Here is a 27,332-nt window from a genome sequence, read left to right on the forward strand (position 1 = left end):
ACAACGGTCTTCTTGCCTCTCATAATGATCGTGAACGATAGGCAGAATTCCAAATAAAAGTGCAGTTTCCCTTTAAATAAACATATCAAGACCTACAAAGTATTAGGTTTCACAATCAGAAGTGACTGTTTAGAACTACAAAAGACAATACTAACTGAGGGAGCCCATTTGCAATACTCACACTTCGACACCATCCATTTCAATCCATCCATTAATTTTTTTATACTGCCTATATGCTCTTCAGGGGTGCAGAGAAGCTAGATCCTCTCCTTGCTAACTTGAATGAATGACAGCTTGTTGGGAACTATGTACTGTATGAGAGCAAAGTTGAACAAAGGAGAGAGTGTTTTACTGCACACATAAGAATAACATTGTAAAAATGTAGTAATAGTAAATAGTATTTTGAGTCATCTGATTTGACTATTATTTAGTGAAAGTGAACATATTTTATGGTGAATCAACACTTTTTTGAAAAGCAGTGATTCAACAATTATACCACAACATGCCTGCAAAGTTGTTATGCTAACAATGATGCTTTATTGATAGTTTTATTCTCTTTTTACAGTGTTCTACTTGCGTGATGAGGTATATTGATTATTTACTAATGCAATTGTCAGAATGTCAGGCCTCGAATTTTAACTTTTTAAGGTAAAGGCAAGGAGGGCTATATATATATATATATATATATATATATATATATATATATATATATATATATATATATATATATGTGTGTGTGTGTGTGCGCACACACACACACACACACACACTCACACAGAAGTATATGGTATATAAATAATCAAATGTCAATAAATTGAAATAGACCGTATCATATAGTGTATGACCTAACTTGTAGTAAACTTTAGTAAAGTTGTGCATAAACAAATACAGAAAACACCATGCAATTTTCATTCCATTATTGTTTACATCATGTTTACAAGAAGTACTTATACTGAAATCTTTCAACCAAGTTTTATTTAAAAAACAAATAACACATTCAAAATGATATACTTTGTAGAAGAAACATTTTTGTAGATAACTGTTACATGTACCTTAAGTATAAATTAAATGTGCATATGAAAGCAACATAAGCATTATTAACTGAGTAATATGGCAGAAACTAAATAACAAATACATATACATGTAAACATGTGGAAGGTAACACATGATGGCCATGAGATGTAACTGTACTTTTTGTCTTAGTATACAATAATAATGATATATGAGAGGTCTAGTCTTACACATATCAGAGAACACCTGCAATCTTGCAGTGAGGTCTTTTTCCATTTTTCACAAAGGAGCATAAGCAGCTGCTTTTGGAAGACATCAGGTATTGTGTGTGTGATGTTGGTAGATGATGTACTGTAGCTGTGGCATCCAACTTGCCTGCTGCATGCCAACTGTGTAGATAAGGGAAAAGCAAATGTATTATTTTTATTAGATTCTAATTATTATAATAATCATCTGACTGACACAAACACAGTGACACACAAACCCTAATGCTGGTTGTAAAAACAAAGACAGAGTGTTTCTACAAGGATTTGTTTTTAACACTAAGTTTTAAAAGTAACGTAAAGTAGCAGCGGTCATTAACAGCACAAAACACATAAACAGAAGTAAATATTGCATCGTGTGCACACACTCCTCACGCTCACCGATAGCGCCCAAAAACAAGTAACTTAATGTAACACATAAGTGTAACTAATAGAACGTTTGACAAACCAACGATGACAAGTTCATTTTCAAACACTTTCCATCATGCATTCATCTACAAGTTGACATACCTTGTACTCGACGTGCAGTTGTGACTGCTGGTCCCGGAGTTGGCTCAACATGTTGAAGTGTTGCCTCCCTTCGCAGGGACTTTTTTCCTGCATTTTCTGGTGATGGGCTCAATTATTTACCTTCAGCATTCTTTACCAATCCAAAATACGTCCAATCTTCACATGTTGTCTGTTTACTAGGAGGGCAACAGCTCACGAGCAAGGCCCGTGTGTTGTTTTCCACCTTTTCAAACAGCGCTGGTGCGCATGCGCCATCTTCGGAGGCACGGCTGCTGGTGCGTTTTCAGGAAGTTAGCATTGTCGCTTAGAATGCATTAATAAATGACGTTTTTTCGATAATTAAAGAATTAAACTGTATTACTAACCATCCGGGATTTTACCGCAGTTTATCATTATATTGTTTACCGTTACATCCCATGTTCATTAACAAGTAAAAAGTCAAGGGCGGTCACGGCATGTTCTTGCCGTAAAAGTTGGTAATTTTTTTAGGGCATTACAGCAAATGAAAAGGGCGGTCACGGCAGTTGCTACGGTTGCCGTGGTTAAATTCGAGCCCTGGAATGTTTGACAGTTTTAAAATGTTTTTAACTGAATGCACGTATTAATTTCCTCGAAAGTTTGTAACAGTTTTATCTTAAGTTCCGTCGGGGTGTATTTTGAAGCAAAAATTGCACGCAAGAACGTCAGTTAGACTCTCCTCACTTTGCATTGACGTATTTATTGACCTGATCACTGATCGTAAACAACCCGCACCGCCTTCCAGGTAAGTTTTGACAGTTACAGTTAATGAGCATATGCAGACAAAACAAATCGTGTCATGTATAGGATTATTATAATTTTTCTGTGATTAATCACATGAGTTAAAAGGAAAACTGCATTGTTTTTGGAGTTCTTCCCCATCCTCCACAATCCTTATGAGACAAGAGTACACATGTACAGTATTTCCCTTTTATGTATGTTCTACATAGTGGTTCTCAAACTTTTTTTTGACAAGTACCACTTCAGAAGACACTTCCCTCTTGAAGCACCATAATAATGACCAACATTAAAATACAGTATCATAGTAGGTCTAAATATTCATTAAAAACAAGGCAGAGGTTTTATTTAACAAGGTGATTTAATATTTTTGGCCACCGTAGCATTACACACAGAACAGTAACACTGTGTTTTGATATTTAATTAAGTGATTATTTGGCGTACCACTAGATGGCGCCCGCTAGCGTACAAGTTTGAGAATCACTGTTCTAAATATTTCAAAAACTGCTAGTATGAGGCGGGTAACAATGCATATAATGGGATTAATTTATTCTGCCTATGCATTGCTTTAAAAACATCAAAAAATCGCCAATAGTACTCCATTTACATGTTGTGACCTTTATTAACGAAGCTAAAGCTATTATTGTAAAGGCTAACACCGAATAACTGCTTTTCTGGTGTCGTGTCACATTGGCATTGCCTTGCTCAGGCTATGGCCACTAGCAAGTGATATTCTACCTAACTAAGCTTCTGGTGCTGCTGTAGTATCATCTTTCAGTTAGCAAAAGTCAATGCTAGATTATAAATCATGCTTCAAGCCTGGATAGTAGAAGGTTGGGGCAACATCGAAAACCCAGACTACGCTAAAAATCCGGATCAAATTAAGCAGTGGATAATTGCTCTCACCTTGGCTATCAGCGTCATAAAATACAACAATATTGCAAGAAAGACTCAGCAAATTGCACAATTGCTCCCAGCATTTTTTATCTGAAGAGTGAGTATCATGCTGAATTTACCAATTTAAGGTGCTGAAAGATACAACCATCGCATGCATCGGCATCCCAATGAGAACGAGCATTGTAACGGTTTTGTGTTCTTATATTGTGCATGAAACGTTTAGCAATAGTGCTACACAATTACGTTCCAAGGCTCTCACAAACTCTGCCATGACTAGTGGTAGCAAACACAAAACACACTCTCTATATTGTTGTTGTTGACATAAGTGGCGCTCGTTGGAATGATCTGTGAAATGCACCATGGAAAGAAGTTAAAGTAATAGTAATACTTAAAATGACCAAAATACTGAAGGTATTATATGTTAGCATTAATGTCCCTGTTAATATTATTTATAATATATATAATATACATATAATATACATATACACACACGCAAAATTGTTTTGAGTTTTTTAAGGGCTTTAAAGGTGCAATAGATGAATTCCCGTTACCTGCATTGCTAGCCGCCTCGTACTGGCATTGTTCCACTATTTAAAATGCACGGAAAACGAAAAAACGTGCGTCCTTGTCTCACAAAAGGATTGCGGACGATGGACAAAATTCCAAAAAAGTGCACTTCTGACAGCCTGAAAAAAAATATGAGGGAAGTAATAGTACCACATTGGTTACTTTTAGACTTGAACAATAATTTCCCAGGAACTAACAATCCAAATTCCAAACTTGATGTGTAGATGAGGCCTTGGATCAGTGCAGACAGAGAGGGAGAAGGAGATTAAGTGGGCAAAGCTATATCCGTCAAGGAATTCGGACATCAGCTGGCAGGTGCGCACGCACGCACACACACCACGCATGCATTCTAACATAAGTTTGCGTGGCGTGGGTAAGCACATACTATCCTTTTAGTCCTTGACAAACAAAGTAAACAATACATTTGCTCACTGTGTTCTGGCATCCTCTGTCATCATGACCTCCAAAATAGAAGCAAAGCTACTAGATCATGTCACCTTCAACTCTGCCACTACATTCCTGTACTCGTATGTGAAGTGAAGTGAAGTGAATTATATTTATATAGCGCTTTTCTCTAGTGACTCAAAGCACTTTTACATAGTGAAACCCAATATCTAAGTTACATTTAAACCAGTGTGGGTGGCACTGGGAGCAGGGTAAAGTGTCTTGCCCAAGGACACAACGGCAGTGACTAGGATGGCGGAAGGGGGGATCGAACCTGGAACCCTGAAGTTGCTGGCACGGCCACTCTACCAACCGAGCTATACCGCTCTGTGTATGTCAATAATATTCAAGCATATGTAAAGGATAGCAGTCAGCATCATTGAATCACTTATTTTTTATAAATGCACGTTTTTTCTTTATTCATAAAAAAACAAAACCTTCACAAGCATCCACTTCTTTGAAAATAACTCAAATCGGAAAATCCATAAACGGAGAACCTCAACATGACCTTAAAAGCCAGACTGTTGCCAACGGATATGAACAACTGTTGAACCACACCGAGGGCTGTGAAGGACAAAGTCGCCATGTCTGCACTTCACATTACAGATGAGATTATGTCTCATAAGACACTAATATAGATAGGATACATCGTCCTCAGGAGAAAGCCAAATAATTTGTGGTGAGATAAAGATGGGGGGTAATGACAATAACACTGCTGTTCAGACATTTGAAACACTGTTTCCACAACACATACCAACAATACCATAAATATCAATATGTTGAAGAAAAACATGTTTGAATAGTTGGCCAAAGAGAAACAAGTATGCATGCAGAGACATAACACCCGCCTCAGATGAGCTCATAACTTATTCTAAGACACCACTTGGCTACAATATGAGTCGTCTGGCATGCAGTTTTGCACACAGCACAATAAAGATATGTATGGCGATTTTACAAGTAGACCCCCCGATTAGATCAGGGAGTACAAGATTATTCAAAATATTAGAGTCAAGAAGAGCCTAATGTATGAGAAGTTCACCATTTCAGTGAATACACATGACGTCCATTCCGATTAAGTCAGTGTCCAAACTTTGTCAAAGGATGCTGGGCACATATTTGACATTTTCTTAAGCTTTGTTTTACAGGTGACAAAGTGTATCATTATCAATAGTATTATTTCATATCTGTAGAATTGTTTTAAAAAAGCTGATTTTAATCTTTTATAATGTACACATTAAAAATGAGCTGTGCACCACAAACAAAATGGCATCCAACAGGTTTACTCTGCAAACTTAACATTGCTATTAGTGAGAAAGCATACTACTAATATTGCTGTTGTTCATAGTTTTGTTTAATTGTATTTAAACATTTTTTTAAAATATGCCAAAATAAACAAATGAGCTGTGTGACACACGTTGGCCACCCCTGATCTTAAATGACCCTGACATCCAAAATGTGGTAATGAGCACTGATTCAATTACTGTCCAAGTTCAAGCTTAACAATTTACAAAATGCATTATTATTAGTGGTAATGTCAACAATATGAACATTTTAGTTTTCAATCTTGTTTTATGTGGTAGTATTCTTGTTTAATTGTATTTTGAAGCATGTGCCCACTTAAAAAGGCCAAAAATGGCCCTCAGACCACACTTTGGACACCAGTGAATTAAGTTATTTACTTTATGTGTGTGTCCATTTTTAAACTTTATTGTGCTCCCCAGCCAGATGACAACCCACGACTTAAAACAATTTACACTTCCTTAAAACGTTGTTAATTTTGGTTATTAGACTACAAACGTATTTAAAATGGGTTGAAATACGTTAACGTGATAAAAATTGAAAGAGCGGAACGTTCCTAGAAGAACGAAAAAGGCTGTATGTACACGCGTAAAAGAATACTTCTTACCTTGGACAACGCCTCTTTTCAACTTTGCGTTTAAATCTGTTTTTTTTAGAGAAGAAAGTAGAATAAGTTAGCCTGGAGGGAGGAGGACACGCAGGTGACACAAGCAGCAGCACACTGAGGACGAGAACCGAGCCTGTAGAAGAAGCTACGCACTGATTGGTCCTTTTCTCCTCACTTTGTGAGCGACAGCCCCCCCTTGTGGTCACATCCTGGCTGCACTTTCCAACACACGATACAGCACGGACGTCATTGGAACAAATATGTCGTTTTCAACTAAACCTTGCTACAAACCTTTGACTTGAGTTATTGGCCAACACATCAGTCTGTGTTATTACGTAATAGAGGATAACACATGTATTAGTGATAAACAAGGTAATAGGTCTGTGAGACAGGTGCAATCTGGGGAAACAGCGACCTTCGGTGGAGTTATAGGGTAACTACAACCCAAACAGTGTTCAGTTTGTAGGCGATAAAGCATTTTTTATTTTTTAAAGGTGCCATATGTGATAATTTCATGTCAAGTCATTATTAAATGGCCCTGATATGTTAAAAGGAATTAATAAATCATGTTCTTTTCAAAGACCTTTATAACAGATAACGGTAGTTCAGCCAGGATATGCTCATTTCAAAATTTTATTTACAGCCCCAAATTTTTTTTTATTGTTTTCATTTCGATGCCCTGCCCTCCACCATTTGACCAGGTAGAACGTCTGTGTGTGTCACATCCAGGTTTGTCGAGCTGCCACTGACACTAAAACTATTCTTGTTATTGATACATTCACTGTTTGGATGAATTTGCCTATATACAGTATACTTTATAAAGTAGATAGGTGTATTTCGATCTAAAGCTTAGTGGACAATTTAGTGGTAAGCAATCACTTTGGCTCTTATAATCACATACAGTAATTTTAAAGTATAATTCTCTCGGTAAGTATATTAAGTCTGACTCCCTTCTGGACATTACATCAGTTCCTTGTTGTAAGACACAACAATTGGTTGATATTTCCTTTGACACAACTGATGTTGGCTGAGCAGATATGGAAATAGTTTAATTTATTTTTCTCGAGATGCCACACCTCCCTTTCTGATGCCCTGACCAGCACTTTATACAGTAATAACCAATATTAATCTAGGCTGAAACACCCAAATCCTATCTTTGCATTCTTTTATTTAAATTTCATATTTCAGGCGGTTGGTTGTTTTGCTAATTTTTGTGCAAATTAGTGAGATTCAGGAGTAATTTAATTCAATAAGTTCATTCAAATTAACTTTTTCAACAAACCTAAATCAATATGAATGAATAAACATTGTGCATGTCATCTGCAGTGAAACTGACTGATGTTATTTAATTACCAAGCTAAGAGACTCAGTTTGTGCTTTTTTTTATCAAGTATAAAAATAATCCACCATGGGGCCAAATAAAGTTGCAAGTGTCCCCTTCCATTTAACACAATGGACTATTCCAAGCTGCACATGTGCATACTTGATTCTGGAATACAGACCAAAAAAAGCCTGTTGGCACAGTTATGAGAGATTTAAAAACTTTAAGCAGTTACACAAGTGGAGAAGACAAGAGCAGAAGGCGAGAAAACTTGTTTTAATTAAAACTATCAACCTTTTGTATTGGTATTGTATGTGATCAACACAAGAGGTTTTGTCTGTGCAGGATGCAAGTGGAAACTAACACATTTCAGTACTAAAGCGCTCCAAATGGTAATCTATTATACTATAACTTTATATACCATAAACTGAGGGTCTGGTAAGATATAGTTTAAGCTCGGCAAGTAGGAACTTGAGAGGCCCTTTTTTAAAGTATATTCTTGTCTTGTTCAGACACGAACACTCTCAAGAACTCTCTTTTTCTCACAAGTCACACACTTTGGACCTTCACAATAATAGCGCTCCATGTCACATTCGGTCCAACTGGGCTAACAAAATACAATCTCCAGAAAATGGCTTACACTATATTAAATCCATCAATCCATCCATTTTATACCGCTTGTCCCTTTCGGAGTCTCGGCGGGTGCTGGAGCCTATCTCAGCTGCACACGGCCGGAAGGCGGGATACACCCTGGACAAGTCGCCACCTCATTGTAGGGTCAACACTGATAGACAGACAACGTTCACACTCACATTCATTCATTAGGGCTAATTTAGTGGTGCCAATTAACCTATCCCCAGGTGGATGTCTTTGGAGGTGGGAGGAAGACGGAGTACCAGGAGGGAACCCACGCGGTCACGGGGAGAACATGCAAACTCCACACACATAAAAATCCAGAGCCCAGGATAGAACCCAGGACATTAACTAATATTCAGCGTTACAATCAGTTATACTCATTGCGTAACTTGCATGGTAGTTTGTCATAAAATGGAAAATCATCATGTTTTTGTTTTGTGGAGGGCACCAAAAACTAAGTTTGCGTCGGACTCCCTAATAAATAAATAATAACTAGATATGTCCCTGCCAACAAGAGTCTGTAATAGAGGTAAAAGTGATTTAATTATTTTTTTAAATTATTTAATTATCCACCTCATAATCTACGGAGCCCCTAAAGGGACATGGGAATTTTTTTTTTTTTAGACATGTATCTCGTGGCCACGAGAAAGTATCTCGTGGCCACGAGAAAGTATCTCGTGGCCACGAGAAAGTTTCTCGTGGCCACGAGAAACTTTTTATAAAAAAAAAAAAAAAAAAAAAATATATTAATTTTTTTTTTTTTTTTTTTTAAAAAAAAAAAAAAAAAAAAAAATATTAATTTTTTTTTTTTTTTTTTTTTTTTTTATAAAAAGTTTCTCGTGGCCACGAGAAACTTTCTCGTGGCCACGAGATACTTTCTCGTGGCCACGACAAACTTTCTCGTGGCCACGACAAACTTTCTCGTGGCCACGACAAACTTTCTCGTGGCCACGAGAAAGCATGGGATGCGTGCTGATGGTTTAGTGTGTGTTAAAATGGCAGTTTAGGAGTTAATATGGCTGTATTTCCAGATAGGACTTTCCCCGATGTGTGTTGTGGCAAAATGTGAATGCTTGATTAGTAGGTGTGAGACAAACACTTTATCTTCCTGGTTATTGTAACGCTACGTGTTTGACATTATTTAAGACTTTATCATGCCCGGGAAAGGACAGTTTTCCTCTTCTGTGGCTGTGGGGGGTGGGCGTGGCTTGCGGACCTGCAGCGAAGCGGAGTGTCAGTTAGTCCCATGTTGATGTCATCAAACTTCTTTCTTGCTTGGAAGATACACACACAATTGTAACTGTTATTTCTTCCTGCAAATAATAAATATGTACAACGTGTTTGGATGTATTCATTTATGTAAAATTGTCATTAAATGTAATATTGCCTGACAAAAAGTGATACGACGTACGTAATATTTTCATATTTACACATCGCATATTTACGGAGCCCCTAAAGGGACATGGGAATTTTTTTTTTTTAGACATGTATCTCGTGGCCACGAGAAAGTATCTCGTGGCCACGAGAAAGTATCTCGTGGCCACGAGAAACTTTCTCGTGGCCACGAGAAACTTTCTCGTGGCCACGAGAAAGTTTCTCGTGGCCACGAGAAAGCATTGTATGCGTGCTGATGGTTTAGTGTGTGTTAAAATGGCAGTTTAGGAGTTAATATGGCTGTATTTCCAGATAGGACTTTCCCCCATGTGTGTTGTGGCAAAATGTGAATGCTTGATTAGTAGGTGTGAGACAAACACTTTATCTTCCTGGTTATTGTAACGCTACGTGTTTGACATTATTTAAGACTTTATCATGCCCGGGAAAGGACAGTTTTCCTCTTCTGTGGCTGTGGGGGGTGGGCGTGGCTTGCGGACCTGCAGCGAAGCGGAGTGTGTCAGTTAGTTCGATGTTGATGTGATCAAACTTCTTTCTTGCTTGGAAGATACACACACAATTGTAACTGTTATTTCTTCCTGCAAATAATAAATATGTACAACGTGTTTGGATGTATTCATTTATGTCAAATTGTCATTAAATGTAATATTGCCTGACAAAAAGTGATACGACGTACGTAATATTTTGATATTTACACATCGCATATTTACACACGCGCATCTGACTAGAATACCCTTATGTGCATTACATATATCAACATCAACTACCTACTGTACTGTTTACTTGTTGAAATACCCTTTTTAGAACAAATATCTACCCACATAATTTATATGTGTATATATAATATATATATATGTGTATGTATGTATATGCATATATATATATGCATATATATATATATATGCATATATATATATATGCATATATATATATATATATGCATATATATATATATGCATATATATATATATATATGCATATATATATATATGCATATATATATATATATATATATATATGCATATATAAAAAAAAAAAAAAAAAAAATTTTTTTTTTTTTTTTTTTTTTTTTTTTTTTAATAAAAAGTTTCTCGTGGCCACGAGAAAGTTTCTCGTGGCCACGAGATACTTTCTCGTGGCCACGAGATACATGTCTAAAAAAAAAAAAATTCCCATGTCCCTTTAGGGGCTCCGTAGTATCCAGTGATTATACTAAAGTTATTTTCCATTTAACTTCACCAGTTTTAGATTATTTTTATTTTTATTTTCACATTTGCCGTTCAAATACTGAGAAGAGACGGTGCGGTGATCAGCAGCCAGTTGAGGCACGTCACTGATTTGTGCCTCAACATGGATTGTGCACAATGACTCGGCTAACTGCTGAGCTGCTGTGCAGTGAGACTGTATTGCTATATGAATTATATCAGCTAACTAAACTATGGCATAGTTTAGTTAGCTGAGGTATATAATGTACAGTGTATTTTGTCAAAAACTGTATGTGTGTAACGTATTTCTTGTGTGGAGCATTCATAAAACTGCTGCAAAAAACATACTGTCTGAGGCTCGCAGTAATCTGGCCTCCTGGTGGTAGAGGGCGGTAGTGATCCCAGAGATAATTCCTCGCCACAGAAGAAAAAAAAAAAAAAAAAAAGTTTGCAAGTCTATTAGTGCAGCGATTGTTTATTTCCTCATGCCTGGACTTTTATTAAAAACATGGAGGATTACATATGTAAAATAAAACAGTTTTCTAAACTGGACTTTCAATCGAAGCAGGAGGTAATAATTAAAGGTAGACCAACGCCGGAGCTAAAAGGTTTGCTTTTGACTTCGGGACAGAAGACCCGTTCTTTTCAAACGGCGTGGTACACACGCAAAGGCTGGCTGTGTGGATGTCCAGCAAGAAAAGTAAGACCATAATAATGTTTTTTTAATTAAATGTGCTTTTTTGTGTGCTACAGTTGTGTAAAGAATGCTGGTATGAGCTTTTAAACATAACCCGTTAACTGCTGCCAATCACATGGTGAATAAGATACTATTTAGGGTTCATATGTTTGTAAATCTGACTGTGATGATGCAGTGCCTCACCAGACATTAACCTCACCGCACGCCACTGATCTCATGGTCATGTTAATTGTCTCCAGTGGACAAATAAAGTTATAAACTTTGAATTGGCCATTTTGATGACAGCTGTGCACGGTGAAGACAGCTAAATTAAAGTATTTGAATGGAAGGGATGTGGAGGTGTGAACGTGTCTGCCACCAAAATGTCTGTCAACATGCTTGGGAGTACACACTTTGAGTGTTTCTCAAGTTGGACATCTCTTACGAGCTGTGGCACGGCTGTCCCACATTGCCCACTCCCTCACACAAGCGTCTGAGGACAATATTTGCAGTGGCTGCCATGTCTGCAATAAACCTACCAAAGCCCAACTCGACCAAGCCAAGGTGAAAGGCTTCCTTGATGTGCTAAAGAATGTCTACGACGAAAAGATTAAATGCGTTTCGGCTGGAAAGTCCGTTCCCAAGCAAAGTCTTCTCAGCAAACTTTGCCCTTCATGGGCGCACATGGGCTCCTCAGAGTTGGAGGTCTTCTTGCCAAGGCAGAAAATACTTCTGACGTAGCCCATCCCATTCTGGTTCCATGCAGGCAACATATTGCAACATTGCGGATCAGACACTTTCCCAGGCTGGTTCATCACCAAGATTGGCACTTCACAGAAGGCACGATAAGTGCTGAAGGCTTTTGGATAGTAGGAGGAACGGGAGCTGTGAGCAGCATAATCCAGGTCTGTGTAACATGTCATAATATACGGGGTAAAAGTGAGGAGCAAAAAAATGGCAGATACTTACTGATCGGGCAGTCATCTTCGTGCGCATGAGTTCAAGGGCAACACACCTTGGAAGTTTTATAGCCAATGGACACTTCCTGCTTCATCAATGCCTTTAGACGTATATTCACAATCAAGGGTCCAGTGAAACTGTTCAGGTCAATTTCGTAGAGGCTTGTAAGAACTCCAAATAAGCTCTGAAGGCCGAAAAACAATAAAGTGGAGACCTACCTGCAAAGAACAGAGGTCCACATGGCAGTTCAACCCTCCATCCATCCATCCATTTTCTTCCGCTTATCCGAGGTCGGGTCGCGGGGGCAGCAGCCTAAGCAGGGAAGGCCAGACTTCCCTCTCCCCAGCCACCACGTCCAGCTCCTCCCAGGGGATCCCGAGGCGTTCCTAGGCTAGCCGGGAGAGATAGTCTTCCCAACGTGTCCTGGGTCTTCCCTGTGGTCTCCGACCGGTCGGACGTGCCCGAAACACCTCCCTAGGGAGGCGTTCGGGTGGCATCCTGACCAGATGCCCGAACCACCTCATCTGGCTCCTCTCGATGTGGAGGAGCAGCGGCTTTAGTTTGAGCTCCTCCCGGATGACAGAGCCTCTCACCCTATCTCCAAGGGAGAGCCCCTCCACCCGGCGGAGGAGGCTCATTCCGGCCGCTTGTACCCGTGATCTTGTCCTTTCGGTCATAACCCAAAGCTCACGACCATAGGTGAGGATGGGAACGTAGATCGACCGGTAAATTGAGAGCTTTGCCTTCTGGCTCAGCTCCTTCTTCACCACAACGGATCGATACAGCGTCCACATTACTGAAGACGCCGCATCGATCCGCCTGTCGATCTTACGATCCACTCTTCCCTCACTCGTGAACAAGACTCCGAGGTACTTGAACTCCTCCACTTGGGGCAAGATCTCCTCCCCAACCCGGAGATGGCACTCCACCCTTTTCCGGGCGAGAACCATGGACTTGTACTTGGAGGTGCTGATTCCCATCCCAGTCGCTTCACTCTCGGCTGAGAACCGATCCAGTGAGAGCTGAAGGTCTTGGCCAGATGAAGCCATCAGGACCACATCATCTGCAAAAAGCAGAGACCTAATCCTGCAGCCACCAAACCAGATACCCTCAACGCCCTGACTGCGCCTAGAAATTCTGTCCATTAAAGTTATGAACAGAATCGGTGACAAAGGGCAGCCTTGGCGGCGTACAACCCTCACTGGAAACGGGCCTGACTTACTGCCGGCAATGCGGACCAAGCTCTGACACTGATCATACAGGGAGCCACAATCAGACAGTCCGTTACCCCATACTCCCTGAGCACTCCCCACAGGACTTCCCGGGGTACACGGTCGAATTCCTTCTCCAAGTCCACAAAGCACATGTAGACTGGTTGGGCAAACTCCCATGCACCCTCAAGGACCCTGCCAAGAGTCCACAGTCCACAGTTCCACGACCAAGACCAGAAACCACGCTGTTCCTCCTGAATCCGAGGTTCGACTATCCAGCGTAGCCTCCTCTCCAGTACACCTGAATAGACCTTACCGGGACGGCTGAGGAGTGTGATCCCACGATAGTTGGAACACACCCTCCGGTTCCCCTTCTTAAAGAGAGGAACCACGACCCCGGTCTGCCAATCCAGAGGTACTGCCCCCGATGTCCACGCAATGTTGCAGAGTCTTGTCAACCAATACAGCCCCACAGCATCCAGAGCCTTAAGGAACTCCGGGCGGATCTCATCCACCCCCGGGCCTTGCCACCGAGGAGCTTTTTAACTACCTCTGCAACCTCAGCCCCAGAAATAGGAGAGCCCACCACAGATTACCCAGGCACTGCTTCCTCATAGGAAGACGTGTTGGTAGGATTGAGGAGGTCTTCGAAGTATTCCCTCCACCGATCCACAATATCCGCAGTCAATGTCAGCAGAACACCGTCCCCACCATACAAGGTGTTGACATTGCACTGCTTCCCCTTCCAGAAGCGGCGGATGGTGGTCCAGAATCGCTTCGAAGCCGCCTGGAAGTTGTTTTCCATGGCTTCCCCGAATTCCTCCCATGTCCGAGTTTTTGCCTCCGCGACCACTGAATCCGCACACCGATTGGCCTGTCGGTACCTGTCTGCTGCCTCTGGAGTCCTATGAGCCAAAAGAACCCGATAGGACCCCTCTGCATGCCTCACATGGCCGGCAGATGGGAGCGTATGATGGGGTGACTCGCCACATCTTGGATACAATGCTCCTAAAACATGTCATCGGCAAACTCACGCATGAGGTGCTCATAACATTTATGGCTGAAGTCATAGTCATGTGAAGTCATGCCAGAATTGATCACTTTGGGGGAGTTTAAGCCCATTTTAAAAGAATGAGAAACCAGTTCTCTTAGGCAATGTACTTGCATTTAAATTGAATTATTACTTAATCGTTTTAAAATATTTTTGACCTGTTCTGTTGTACTGTCTTGTTGTAATTATTATTTTAAGTTTGTTTGTGCTGCCCTCTTTGCCAGGTCGCTCTTGAAAAAGAGATTGTAATCTCAATGAGTCTTTACTTAGTTAAATAAAGGAATTTGAGTTGATTGATAGCAATTGTCAACGCAAGGCCTTTGACTTCAGTGCCTACAGATGCAAAGAAACCAATTATTCTTACTCCAGCAACTCTACTTACTCAAAAGGTAAGGTCTCTTTTACCTCCAGGCCTATTTGATGACAGCAACCTTTTTCAACGCCAAAGGAGACAAGTGCAGTCTAGTGACACCTTCTGGGGGCGTTGGAAACGGGAGTATGTGAGTAATCTGCAAGAACTCCACATATGAATAACCGAAAGATGAAACCTGCAGAAAAAAGACGTTCTTCTACGGGACAATCAGGCTAAGAGAAACTGCTGGCCTGTTAGTCATGGTTACCTTTCCAAGCGACAATGGGAGAGTAAGGAAGATGCGAGTGAAGATTGTTAAGAATGGCACAGCCAGGTCAGTCCTACAACCTGTCTCAGAAGTCATAATTCTTTTATCCACATGTACTTCAGTGACGACATAGGCTTATTCTTGATATGTTATAGGTTTTCATTTGATTGACATCTAACATGCTGGGGAGGAAGTATTCTGCCTCTCATACTTGTGTCAATTCACCTAGACTGACAGTGTGACACATTTCAGTTTGGCTTGTAAATAGTCTTTATTAGCACCATCTAATGGTCATGTTAATTGTTGTAAACATTGAACTGGCCAATTTGATGACAGCTGCACTAAATTCAATCTGTCTCCATCATTAGGAAGCACAATCTGTAAGTTTAAGTCTCTATATATTGTATGTGTTTAAGATTTTAGTCTTATTAACACTGTTTGATTAGTGTTTAGTTCTTTACATGTTTGTCAAACTCATGTATGATATATATAGAGTTAAACTTTGTTTGTAAACATGCAGCTAAGAGTATGTTTGTATTGCTTTACAGTTTTACACAGTGTTTGCATTGCTGTGTATATGAATGCACAGTGAGAGCAGAAGACTTACCTTTTTCCAAAGCATACTGTATTACAAAATGTTTGCCCTAAATTAAGAATTTTCTAACATAAAAATGCCTAAACGGCCTAAAACTAGCAATACTACAGTGATATCGGTCACTAGAGGAGACCAGACTAAGCACAGCATGCTGTTGAGTGTCATGGCCACTGATTGGCTCCGCCTCCATTAGCATTTCTATATTGGATTAAATGAAATTAAAGGTGAATAAAGGGTATTATTTCATGTCTCGAGAGCTCTCATAATGTAGAAAAAATGTATTGAGATGGTTTTGACAGTTTTTTTATGTTATAGCTAGAAAAATATTTGATTTATAATTAATGAATCCTACTTCGCGGAACTTTGTTTATCGTGGTTACCAATTGGTCGTGATAATCAGGGCCGGCCCGTGGCATAGGCAGTATAGGCAAATGCTAAGGGCGCCGTCCATCAGGGGGCGCCACGCCAGTGCCACAAATGTTGGAGAAAAAAAAAAAAAGATAATAAAAAGTTGGTACTATTATTTCTAAATACAAAAAATAAGCCCACGCTAATTAAAATGCAAAGTAAAGCGTATTTAATAGAAATATTATTTGTTACAACATTACGCCCCCCCCCCCCCCCCCCACCCCCCCACCACCCCCCGCACGGTGCGCCCCCTCCCTTCCCGTATCATGACTCTTTTTGGACGTCACCACATAAAAAAGTCAACACAAGATGTCAAAACGGCCAAAACTGTCAGGTGCCCAGGGAAGAAAAAAAGAGAAAAGAAGAGGAGAAACGAGAAAAAGACAGAGGTAGCAGGTAGGTGACGTTAGCCTACATGAAATTATTTGTCTGTTACAGAATGTGATAGTAACCTGGCTTTTTAGCATTAAGCATTGTTATGGAAAATAATATTGTAACGTTAGGTAATTACAGTACTCCCACCTTTCCTCAGGGACATTTGTATTAGATCTTTTAAGCAGATGTTTTTTGTTTACATTGTTATTGCCTTCTGGTTAGCTAATGTTTGCCCTGCAGGTAATAGTCACTTTTCCACCCCTTTATATATTAGGTAAAGTTGTAAGCCTAGTTGTTAAAGTGCACATCATTAATGTTAATTAAGCAATATCACATGAGAGGGAATGCTGTTTTTTAATTTGAGCACTGCTGTGATTCGGTTAAAGATAATCATAACATAACATTCTCATATAATATGTTAATTTGCTTTCTTTAAGTAAAAAAAAGGTCAAAGACAAAGCTATTCAGTTTCTTGTGAGTATATACACTTCACTGCCGATGTGGGGGGGCGCCACCTAAAATCTTGCCTAGGGCGCCAGATTGGTTAGGGCCAGGCCTGGTGATAATTGAGGGAAATGTACAGTACTTGTCAAACAATAATTACTTTCTATGAAATATGTTAATTTTATTCGGTGTCTGCAACGGATTCATTTGGATTTATGTACTTTTTCATTGGAAAAATTGCTTCACTTTGCCTACGATTGAGTTTGCATCACACCTTTTGGAATACATGACAGGGCACAGAGGAACCACTGTATATCGTGTAAACTTAACTTCATCTGAGTTTACATTGCCAGTGTTTTAATAGCACTCACCCTGCTGCACTGGTGAAGGTGTCGTCAAACGAGCTGCTGGGCCGATCAGGCGGCTGAAGATTCATCGAGTCGGGCAGTAAAGTGGGAAAGTCGTCACAAGCGTGAAGAGGTGCACTCTCTTTCTCAAACTCTCCTGCTTCCTTTGCCTCCATGAGACACTCTGCTTCCTGCTGGCGAATGGCCTCCACCTCAAGCTGCTCCTCCAGGTCTATAAGTGGGTTTTATAGGTGGGGTTTCTTAGTACACTCATTGTATCATAGAACGTGTGGGTGTGTTACAATGACAAGACCATTGATAGTATTCAATTTATGATGCACTGAGAATGATACTGTAAAACAACACACCGTTGTAAACTTCCAGCAAGGCGGAGCAAGAGACGGCGCCTGAGGAGTTATGAGCCGTGCATTTAAATATGCCTGAGTCTTCTGGAAAGGCTTCAGTTATCACCAGCGTACAAAGCTCCTCTGCAAAAAGCAGTACAAACAACATCCATACTCTGTTTTTTTACATAAATATTCCCATAAACATATAAACATAAAAATGATATAATAATAAACATTTCCTTCACATTAATGTAATTGCAAATGCAATTAATACAATTTAAAGATTAATTTAAACTACCTTTAACACTGGAAAAATAGTGTTAGTTGCCTGGTTATGCTTTCTGAAATGTGACTTTAGCATGCAAAATAATCATTCTAAATCTTTCAAAAATTCTATATAATTTTTACATATTTGTTACCGTATTTTTTGTACTATAAGGCGCACTTAAAATTCATTAAATCAAAAATTGACAGTACGCCTTATAACCCGGTGTATGTATTATTTGTAGTTGTGCTTACTGACCTCAAACCAATTTAATTTGGTACAAGGTGTAATGATAAGTGACCAGTAGATGGCAGTCACACCTAAGAGATACGCGTGGACTGCTGGTTGACGCCTGTTCAATAAATGATGCTTGCAAGTACGGGTAAGTAAGCAAGAGCAAAACTTTCATGTGTCATTGAGAATATAGAACATTACACACGGCGCTCAAAAATCTGCCAAAATGTTTCAGTACGATTTTGTAAGCTATGAAGTCGCACCGCTTGATGGATTGTCGCAGAATTACGGTAACCGTAGTCAGACGTACTGTGCTTTGCCATACGGGTTATTATGGTGTGTGTATAAGAACCCAAAAATGGCACCTATTAGTAGACATATTGTCTGCCGTTTTGTTCTTCTCTATAATGCAAAACCAACTTTTCTTACCTATTGTTACCTGCTGACGTGTGTCTGGGATCTGCATAAGTCCCAAAAATTTGCACACGTCCGCCTTTGTAGTTTGCGCCGTAGTCTATAGTCTTTTTCTATGTCCTCTTGTTGTGGGACATTCATCCTCCGCTTGTTGCCATTTTTAATAAAAAGTAGCGTACTGTTCTAACTCATATCTGTCAGTAGACTCACTATGGAAGCGTTAAAAACTACTGGTACAACAGGGATGATGGGGAGAAGACGCTGTCGAAGTGGAGCCACGTAAATAAGACCGCACACAATACGAGGTCAGAAAGCGGCTTGAAAATATTATGGCAATCATTTTAACCTAAAACAGAATCCTACAAAAACTGGGGCGTACCATTTGCATCATTAAATTAAATAAGTTTACTTGTGTATTTTTTTGTATTTGTTTTTATGCTTCTAATTGCAATACCGATTGTCCATAAGTGAGATCGATAAATACAGATCACATTTATTAAGTGTATTTTTATTTAATTTTTTTATGATGAGTGGTATTGACAGTGTAACAATATCAACAACAATAAACTACTTCCTTATTTTTTACATACAATTGTTTGAGCAAAACAAAGTCAATAGTACATAATAACTAAACAAAAGCAAAAACTAGTCTCGACTACTCATTTAAATATTTAGTTTTTTTTCCCTTTAAAGTCTTCCTGTCTTCAGAAAATGATTCCCTAAATGTGTAAACATTAAACAAAACAACCCCAAAAAAATTGTGTGAAAATAAAAATATTGATCTAATCACACTTTGGTATCAATTATATATCGCTAATACCGGCTCGGTATCGACACTTCTGATATATGGACTGCTCAGCTCTTCTTTTTTGTTATATTATTCTCTGTTTAGTGTCTTATTAACCAAATTGTTATTTTCCTATTAAGAACTGCTTACTTACTGCGTCAATATGGTTCTATCTACACTTTTGAACTTTACCTAGCACGTATTTCTTGTGTTGTTTCAAGCTATCTTAATGACTACTTTAGCGATTAGCATGCCTTTTTGTATGCTTATGTTTAGCTTTGTCCTGTCCTACAGGGATATTGATTTGTAAGAAATGCAATGTATTTGCTGCAATTGATGTCGGTGATTATTAACTTATGTGAGTGGCTCCACACTGTTTATGGAGACACATAGCTGCTAGCCATTTGTCAGCCGGGGGACTAAAAATAAAGTATCTGCCAGAGGTAATCAGCATTTGTGATCGGCATTGAAAGGCATAAATCAGCTATACATACTTTTTCATGGAAATTGGCTGATACTGATCAGTGGTCGATCTATTGGCACGTCTCTATTTTTTAAACTATGGGTAGGGAATTTATAATCTCAGCAGAGTCCTATTACCTCAATCATTTTTAGGATGGTTTTTTTCCGTATTCTTTCTTGAAACACTAAAGTGCTCAGTCCTGGTATTTTCAGTCCTGTTACCTTCTGAGTCAAATGAGTGTATTATCATATTTAGAGTTTGAAAAAAATAACAAGGTTTTGAGAAAGTTACAAGAAGCAAATGGCACAGACTCTGTAATGGCATGTGTTATGTACCATTTTTAAATGTTTTTAATCAACATTTACTCACCTGGCACGGATGCAGTACTGGCCTCTGGAAAAACGTAAACAGGCCAAGAGTTACGTCTTTTACTGCAGCAGTGTACAGAATTGTTTTTAAAGGCCTACTGAAACCCACTACTACCGACCACGCAGTCTGATAGTTTATATATCAATGATGAAATCTTAACATTGCAACACATGCCAATACTTATAAAGTGCAATTTTAAATTTCCCGCGAAACTTTCGGTTGAAAACGTCTATGTATAATGACGTATGCGGTTGACGTCAAACGTTGAAACGGAAGTATTCGAACACATTGTATCCAATACAAAAAGCTCGGTTTCCATCGCAGAATTCCACAGCATTCTGGACATCTGTGTTGGTGAATCTTCCGCAATTTGTTTAATGAACAATGAAGACTGCAAAGAAGAAAGTTGTAGGTGGGATCGGTGTATTAGCGGCTGGCTGCAGCAACACAACCGGGAGGACTTTGACTTGGATAGCAGACGCGCTATCCGACGCTAGCCGCCGGCCGCATTGATGATCGGCTGAAGTCCTTCGTCGCGCCGTCGATCGCTGGAACGCAGGTGAGCACGGGTGTTGATGAGCAGATGAGGGCTGGCTGGGGTAGGTGGATAGCTAATGTTTTTAGCATAGCTCTGTGAGGTCCCGTTGCTAAGTTAGCTTCAATGGCGTCGTTAGCAACAGAATTGTTAAGCTTCGCCAGGCTGGAAAGCATTAACCGTGTAGTTACAGGTCCATGGTTTAATAGTATTGTTGATTTTCTGTCTATCCTTCCAGTCAGGGGTTTATATCTTTTGTTTATATCTGCAGTTAAGCCCGATGCTATCACGTTAGCTCCGTAGCTAAAGTGCTTCACCGATGTATTGTCGTGGAGATAAAAGTCACTGTGAATGTCCATTTTGCGTTCTCGACTCTCATTTTCAAGAGGATATAGTATCCGAGGTGGTTTAAAATACAAATCCGTGATCCACAATAGAAAAAGGAGAAAGTGGGGGAATCCAATGAGCCAGCTTGTACCTAAGTTACGGTCAGAGCGAAAAAAGATACGTCCTGCACTGCACTCTAGTCCTTCACTCTCACGTTCCTCATCTACAAATCTTTCATCCTCGCTCAAATTAATGGGGTAATCGTCGCTTTCTCGGTCCGAATCGCTCTCGCTGCTGGTGTAAACAATGGGGAAATGTGAGGAGCCTTTCAACCTGCGACGTCACGTTACTTTCGGTACAGGCAAGGCTTTTTTTATCAGCGACCAAAAGTTATGAACTTTATCGTCGATGTTCTCTACTAAATCCTTTCAGCAAAAATATGGCAATATCGTGAAATTATCAAGTATGACACATAGAATGGATCTGCTATCCCCGTTTAAATAAAAACAAATCATTTCAGTAGGCCTTTAAATGCTATATCAATGCACTTTTATAAATCAGAGTTTTTCCTAATTAAAATTGGTGACTGAATTCGGGCTGAGCATAACATTGCAACAATAAAAGCCAACACACTTTTACGTAGAATCCTGAAATCGTCAGAGTCCAGTATCTGCTCGTCCTCCCTGTGCCACTTGACCTGCATGGGAGGAGTCCCCCTTAGTCTGCACTCCAACACCACCAACTGGCCCTTCAGTGCACACACGTCATGGAGGCACTGGAAAATGACGAAAACCACAGAGGAATGTGTTCAGCAATTTTTTTTTTTTTAAACAACTTTTTTATAGGCACTGACATCCAGCAAAAGTGAGTATGTGGGGCAAGGCGCATGTTTTTTCTTCCTATTCTGTAGGCATATTATATTCAGTACATATGACACAAATGTGTATGTATAAAATAGGGTCACAAATATGGATGGGTACCAAATTCAGTACTTTTATATGCACCAACCAAATCCTGTATCGATATAGATTCATGTAAAAACATGATGAAAAGGGGATTTTTAGGAAAATTATGTTTTATTTATTTTGGTTGTAGATTGTGACGTGGAAACATGGCCTTGTAGTCTTCTACATTTAACAACAAATGCTTTATTTGTTGGATTAGGGGGCTTATGTTGTAAGTTTTTACATTCAAACAATTTTTACCGCTTGTTCCTCTCGGGGGTGGATGAAGCCTATCCCAGCTGCACTTGGGCAGAAGAAGGCAAGATACGCCCTGCATATGTCGCCATCTCATCACGGCCAACACAGACAACATTCACACTCACATTCACACACTAGAGTCAATTTAGTGTTGCCAATCAACCTATCCCCAGATGCTTGTCCTTGGAGGTGGGAAGAAGACGGAGTACCTGGAGAGAACCCACGTAGTCCCGGGGAGAACATGCAACTCCATACAGAAAAGACCCCAAATTTGAACCCAGGACATTCTCGCTGTGAGGCACAAGCAACCCCTTTAATCTTTAAAATAAAAAAAAAATAAAAATTAGATGAAAATCAAATGGTGCCATATTTCGATACACTTGTTCAAGTGTCGTCACGTCCGGCTGCAGACTCAGCCAGCTCCAACACTTGGCAGTCAAACAATCATTTAAGCAGCACTCTGAGCGGATTCAGCCAAACTGCCTCTATGTAATGTTGCAAGTTTACATGCCAACAAAGCAAGTATGCTCATTTACTTTGGATTTGCCATAGACATGCTTTGAATTAGCATTAGCACGTTTACATGGCAAATCAATCATCTCCAAATTTTATAATGACAACTACAACTCAGATGCACAGCTGGTGTGTAATAAATACAATACTTGTAGAACTCAACAAAAGACTATAGATTCAGCTTATTGACAAAGACTACTCTCTGAAAAGGCAAGGTCTATTATACAATTCTTGCAAATGAGACTTAGAAGTGTAAGAAAACAAGAACAATTGAAAATTTTCCCTTGTGGAGCATTAAAGTTTGTCTCAGTCTAAACTCAAAGTTCGATATAGCGCAGTCTTTGAGGTCTATCGCGTTCGATCGTGTTATTCCCATGATCGCTTTATAGAGAAATCCTTATATTTTACCCATTTCAAAAAAATTATGCACTGCAGCTCGGCTGCCTATACCTGCTTGGAGGATAGTGCCCCATATGTGATGTGACGTGACTGGCACTATGCACCAATAGGTTTGGACATCACTGGATCATATATATATATATATATATATATATTTTTTTTGTTTTTGTTTTTTTTTGTTTGTTTTTCTTTTTTTTTTATTCCTTCTGCTCGGAGACTTTCATAAGGATTTACTGTGTAAGTGTTGCGATCTGGTCGCATGTCTGAATGCTGTGTCTCCAAGATTACAAAGGACGGCAGGAAAAATGGCTTTTCTGGTAAAAATGCTTGTGTACTTCCAGTACGAGGCACAACAACATACAGTGCTTTAGCCTAGCGTGAAGCTAACCGAAAGGGTCGCCAACGTCGAACAACAAGAAAGTCTGAGTGTAGCAGTGAAGACACCTAACTAAACCAACACAGGACATGACCAGTCCCACCTGGTCATGTCAGTACATTTGTAAATAAGTGATAATTTGGTGAAAAACAATGCAATTGATTCTGGTGGGAAAAAACTGGAACATTTTGGGGTCCATGGCACGATCACGTTATAAAGAACATTGCGTTATATTGGACCGTGTATAACAGACCGCACATAATCATTGTTAAATGTAATACAAAATAATGTGTTTTTATTGTTAAAAAAATTGACATTTATTACCACATGAACACTCACAAAAGTATCAAAAGCTGGTTCCATTGCGTTCCTGGAATCGATTCCCATGGACACACTAAAAAAAAAAAAATTAACCCAACTGCTGGTTCAGAAAAGGACAAACCCCTTATTTGAGTTATTTTAACTCAACATTTTGGGTTAACTTTTTTCAACCCAACTTTTGCGTTAAATTATTTAACCCAAAAGTTGAGTTATGCTAACTCAATGTAGGTTGATTCATAGCCCAACTATTGGGTTGAATTTATTTAACACACAATCAATCAATCAATCAATGTTTATTTATATAGCCCTAAATCACAAGTGTCTCAAAGGGCTGTACAAGCCACAACGACATCCTCGGTACAGAGCCCACATACGGGCATACAAGCTGAGTTATGCTCACTACAATGTTGGGTTATTCCAAACCCAACTATTGGGTTGCACAATTTAGCGCTACTTGACCCAATAGTTGGTTAAAACTTATACATTTTACTGCTGGTTTGTCCTACTCCTTCCCAACTACTGATCGAAATTATTTTTATTCCATTAAAATATACTCAAAAGCAAGATATGAGTGAACATTTTTTTTCACAAGAATTGCCGTGTATGGTCTCCCAGGATGCAGATGGGACTCAAAAGGCAAGGTGCAGGTAAGGAAATTATTTATTGTCCATAAATCATGCGGGATACAAACAAAGGAGCACCAGCGTGCCGATAGCACGGGAAGCTAACGAAATAGCGAACAAGAAAAGCTTAGCATGTAAACAGGCAAACAAAAAGGCGTAGCTTAGCTCAGGAATCAAATTAGTAGCTGTCGTAACTGTTGTGTGGAAGCAAATAAGAATGAGTGTGACGAAAAACGGAATAAGTAGCTCTCTGATTAGTGCCCAGGAGCAAGTGAGTGTCCCAAACACTAATCAGAGGCAGGTGAGAGCAATCTGCAGTCATGGCAACTAAAACACAAACCCAGTGGTGCTCTAAACAGGAACTAAGGGAGTCAAAAACTAAACAAACATAATCCGGGCAGCGGATCATGACAATAGTAGTTTTATACAGCATGCTCAAATATTTTCATGTACATAAGATGTGTGATTGTAAATAATGTTAATGAGAATAATCCTTAATAAAATTCCCTTCAAGAAAAAAGTACCTTTTTAATACAAAAAAGCCTTTTAACCAAAAATGCGTTACTCATTGAAAAACAACCCAAAAATGGTTCATAGTTTTGAAAACCCAGAAATTGAGTTAAAATAATACCCTTATAACCCAAAAAAATGGATTGCTCTTCATAGAAATACCTCCAAAATTTAACCCAACACACGCAACTCATAAATTGGGTTATCAAAATAACCCAGCATTTTTTAGTGTGCAGGTACTGGAAATTGGTACCCTACTCATACAAATATCACAGGCACCTATCCCTAGGCACAAGACAGTAGGCCTGCCTCGCATGCCATTTATTTCAATGGTTATGATTTAGACATATAAACTCTACCTAGCAACAAGTAACCAGACAAATGTGTCACAAGTCAAGAGAACTTAAGAAGAAACTGCTCAACGTTTGATCAATCACACTGCTGTTTGATTTAAAATAGTAATAAACGAAACAACAGCAACAGTACTGTAGTTTTTGTGTATGTGTAGCAAATAGTTGGTATACCTTTACAAAAGTGACTGGCACTCCACTTCCAGAATGTTGATTGTAGACCGGACTCTCAGTCTGGGCAACAACATCATACAGTATATATATATATTCTTTGAATCAAGGTGTTATGCAAATGAGAGGATGTGTTCTAGTTGCTTGTAATCACCGTCTGAGGGCTGACACATGGCGACTGCACCAGGTCGCAGTGTCCCTGAGTGAGGATGGTGGATGATGAAGACGAGGACAGCTCCCGGGTGGACGATGCAGAGGAAGAGGAGGCGATGGTCAAAGACACAGAGCTTGTCTTCTTCTGCACCCTCTGGACGCTACACCGTGACACACAAAAAGTACACACGATCACCGATTAGCGAGAATACAGTTTTTGAACACAACACAGAGATTGGTACTTACTGGGCCATGTTTCAGGCGTTCCAGGCGGCCGTAAGAGGGCTGGATTTGTACTCTGCAAAATAAAAAAAAAAAGGGAAAGTTTTGTGTTTGCCTGCACTATTACTGTAGTTACACAGAATGCATGTAACAATGTCAATAAAAAGTTATGCTGACTGTATATTGATGTCAAATATGGATTAAATAGTCATGTGTCACATTCTGCTCATTTCAAGGGCTTTTGAAATGATCTCAGTTCCCAGTGGGGCGCTTTTTCAAGAAAAGGGTAAATCTGCATTCTTCCCCTTTTGGCTGAAATACACCTAAACATATATGTAAACGTACAATTAGCAAAGTGTCCCTCCCAATATTAATTATTCAGCTTGCCATGACAATTGTACCTGCATCCGTCTAACTTTGTCAGGAAGCCTCTTTCGTGTTCAAACAAGGGGCGTAAAGGCATGCTTAGCTGAGTTTGGTGTGGACGAATTTGCACAGAATCCTGGCGAGCCCCTTATGTCCAATATTTGTTACTAAGCACTGGACAGGTGTCTTAATAGTTTTCATTGTTTTAATTAGTGTTGTCAGTTTTAATTGGATTAATCAGACTTTTAAATGTATATGAATCGTGATTAGTCACAGTAAATGACAGTCACACTTCTAATTGGCATAACGAATATCACAGTGAACTATGTAAGATCCGACCATAACCTCCAGTCTTACTCGCCAGCTTGCGATAGCGATTTCAACCATTGCAACAGAGAAAGAGAAAGAAGGACAATACTGAGAAGAAGAAATTAATTAAAGATAGAAATTATTGAAAACATGACTGAGCGTGTAGGCGACTTGGTGAAGCATTCAGTGCATATGTAAATGGTAAATGGGTTATACTTGTGTAGCGGTTTTTTTACGTTTAAGGTACTCAAAGAGCTTTATGACACTATTTCCACATTCACCCATTCACACACACACTCACACACTGATGGCGGGAGCTGCCATGCAAGGCCCTAACCACGATCCATCAGGAGCAAGGGTGAAGTGTCTTGCCCAAAGGACACAACAGACGTGACCAGGGTGGTGGAAGCTGGGGATCGAACCAGGAACCCCTCAAGTTGCTGGCAGGGCCGCTCTACCACCCAAGCCACGCCATCCCCGT

General features: G+C 39.6%; 1 protein-coding gene and 1 long non-coding RNA gene across 4 annotated transcripts in view; both read right to left on the reverse strand.

Moving 5' to 3' along the window:
* Window positions 1–27,332, reverse strand: part of myot (myotilin) — a 68,888-nt gene that overhangs the window by 37,640 nt on the left and 3,916 nt on the right. For all 3 annotated transcript variants that reach the window (XR_009825944.1, XM_062045406.1, XM_062045407.1), the window contains exons 2-8: window positions 26,201–26,252; window positions 25,956–26,115; window positions 25,805–25,864; window positions 21,970–22,111; window positions 20,475–20,498; window positions 17,964–18,083; window positions 17,620–17,827 (exon numbers count right to left, since the gene is read on the reverse strand). Coding sequence is in view for 2 of the 3 variants with exons in the window: in XM_062045406.1 (XP_061901390.1) it covers window positions 17,620–17,827; window positions 17,964–18,083; window positions 20,475–20,498; window positions 21,970–22,111; window positions 25,805–25,864; window positions 25,956–26,115; window positions 26,201–26,208 (722 nt within the window). In the remaining variant the exon portion in view is untranslated. The remainder of the gene's footprint in view (window positions 1–17,619; window positions 17,828–17,963; window positions 18,084–20,474; window positions 20,499–21,969; window positions 22,112–25,804; window positions 25,865–25,955; window positions 26,116–26,200; window positions 26,253–27,332) is intronic.
* Window positions 1,119–6,482, reverse strand: LOC133648892 (uncharacterized). Its single transcript, XR_009825945.1, has 3 exons — window positions 6,355–6,482; window positions 1,785–1,880; window positions 1,119–1,389 (listed from the first exon to the last, which is right to left on the reverse strand). It is a non-coding gene; the product is annotated as an uncharacterized LOC133648892 (long non-coding RNA).

This window comes from Entelurus aequoreus, linkage group LG04 (genome assembly GCF_033978785.1).
Source record: "Entelurus aequoreus isolate RoL-2023_Sb linkage group LG04, RoL_Eaeq_v1.1, whole genome shotgun sequence".
NCBI classification, from domain to species: Eukaryota; Metazoa; Chordata; class Actinopteri; order Syngnathiformes; family Syngnathidae; genus Entelurus; species Entelurus aequoreus.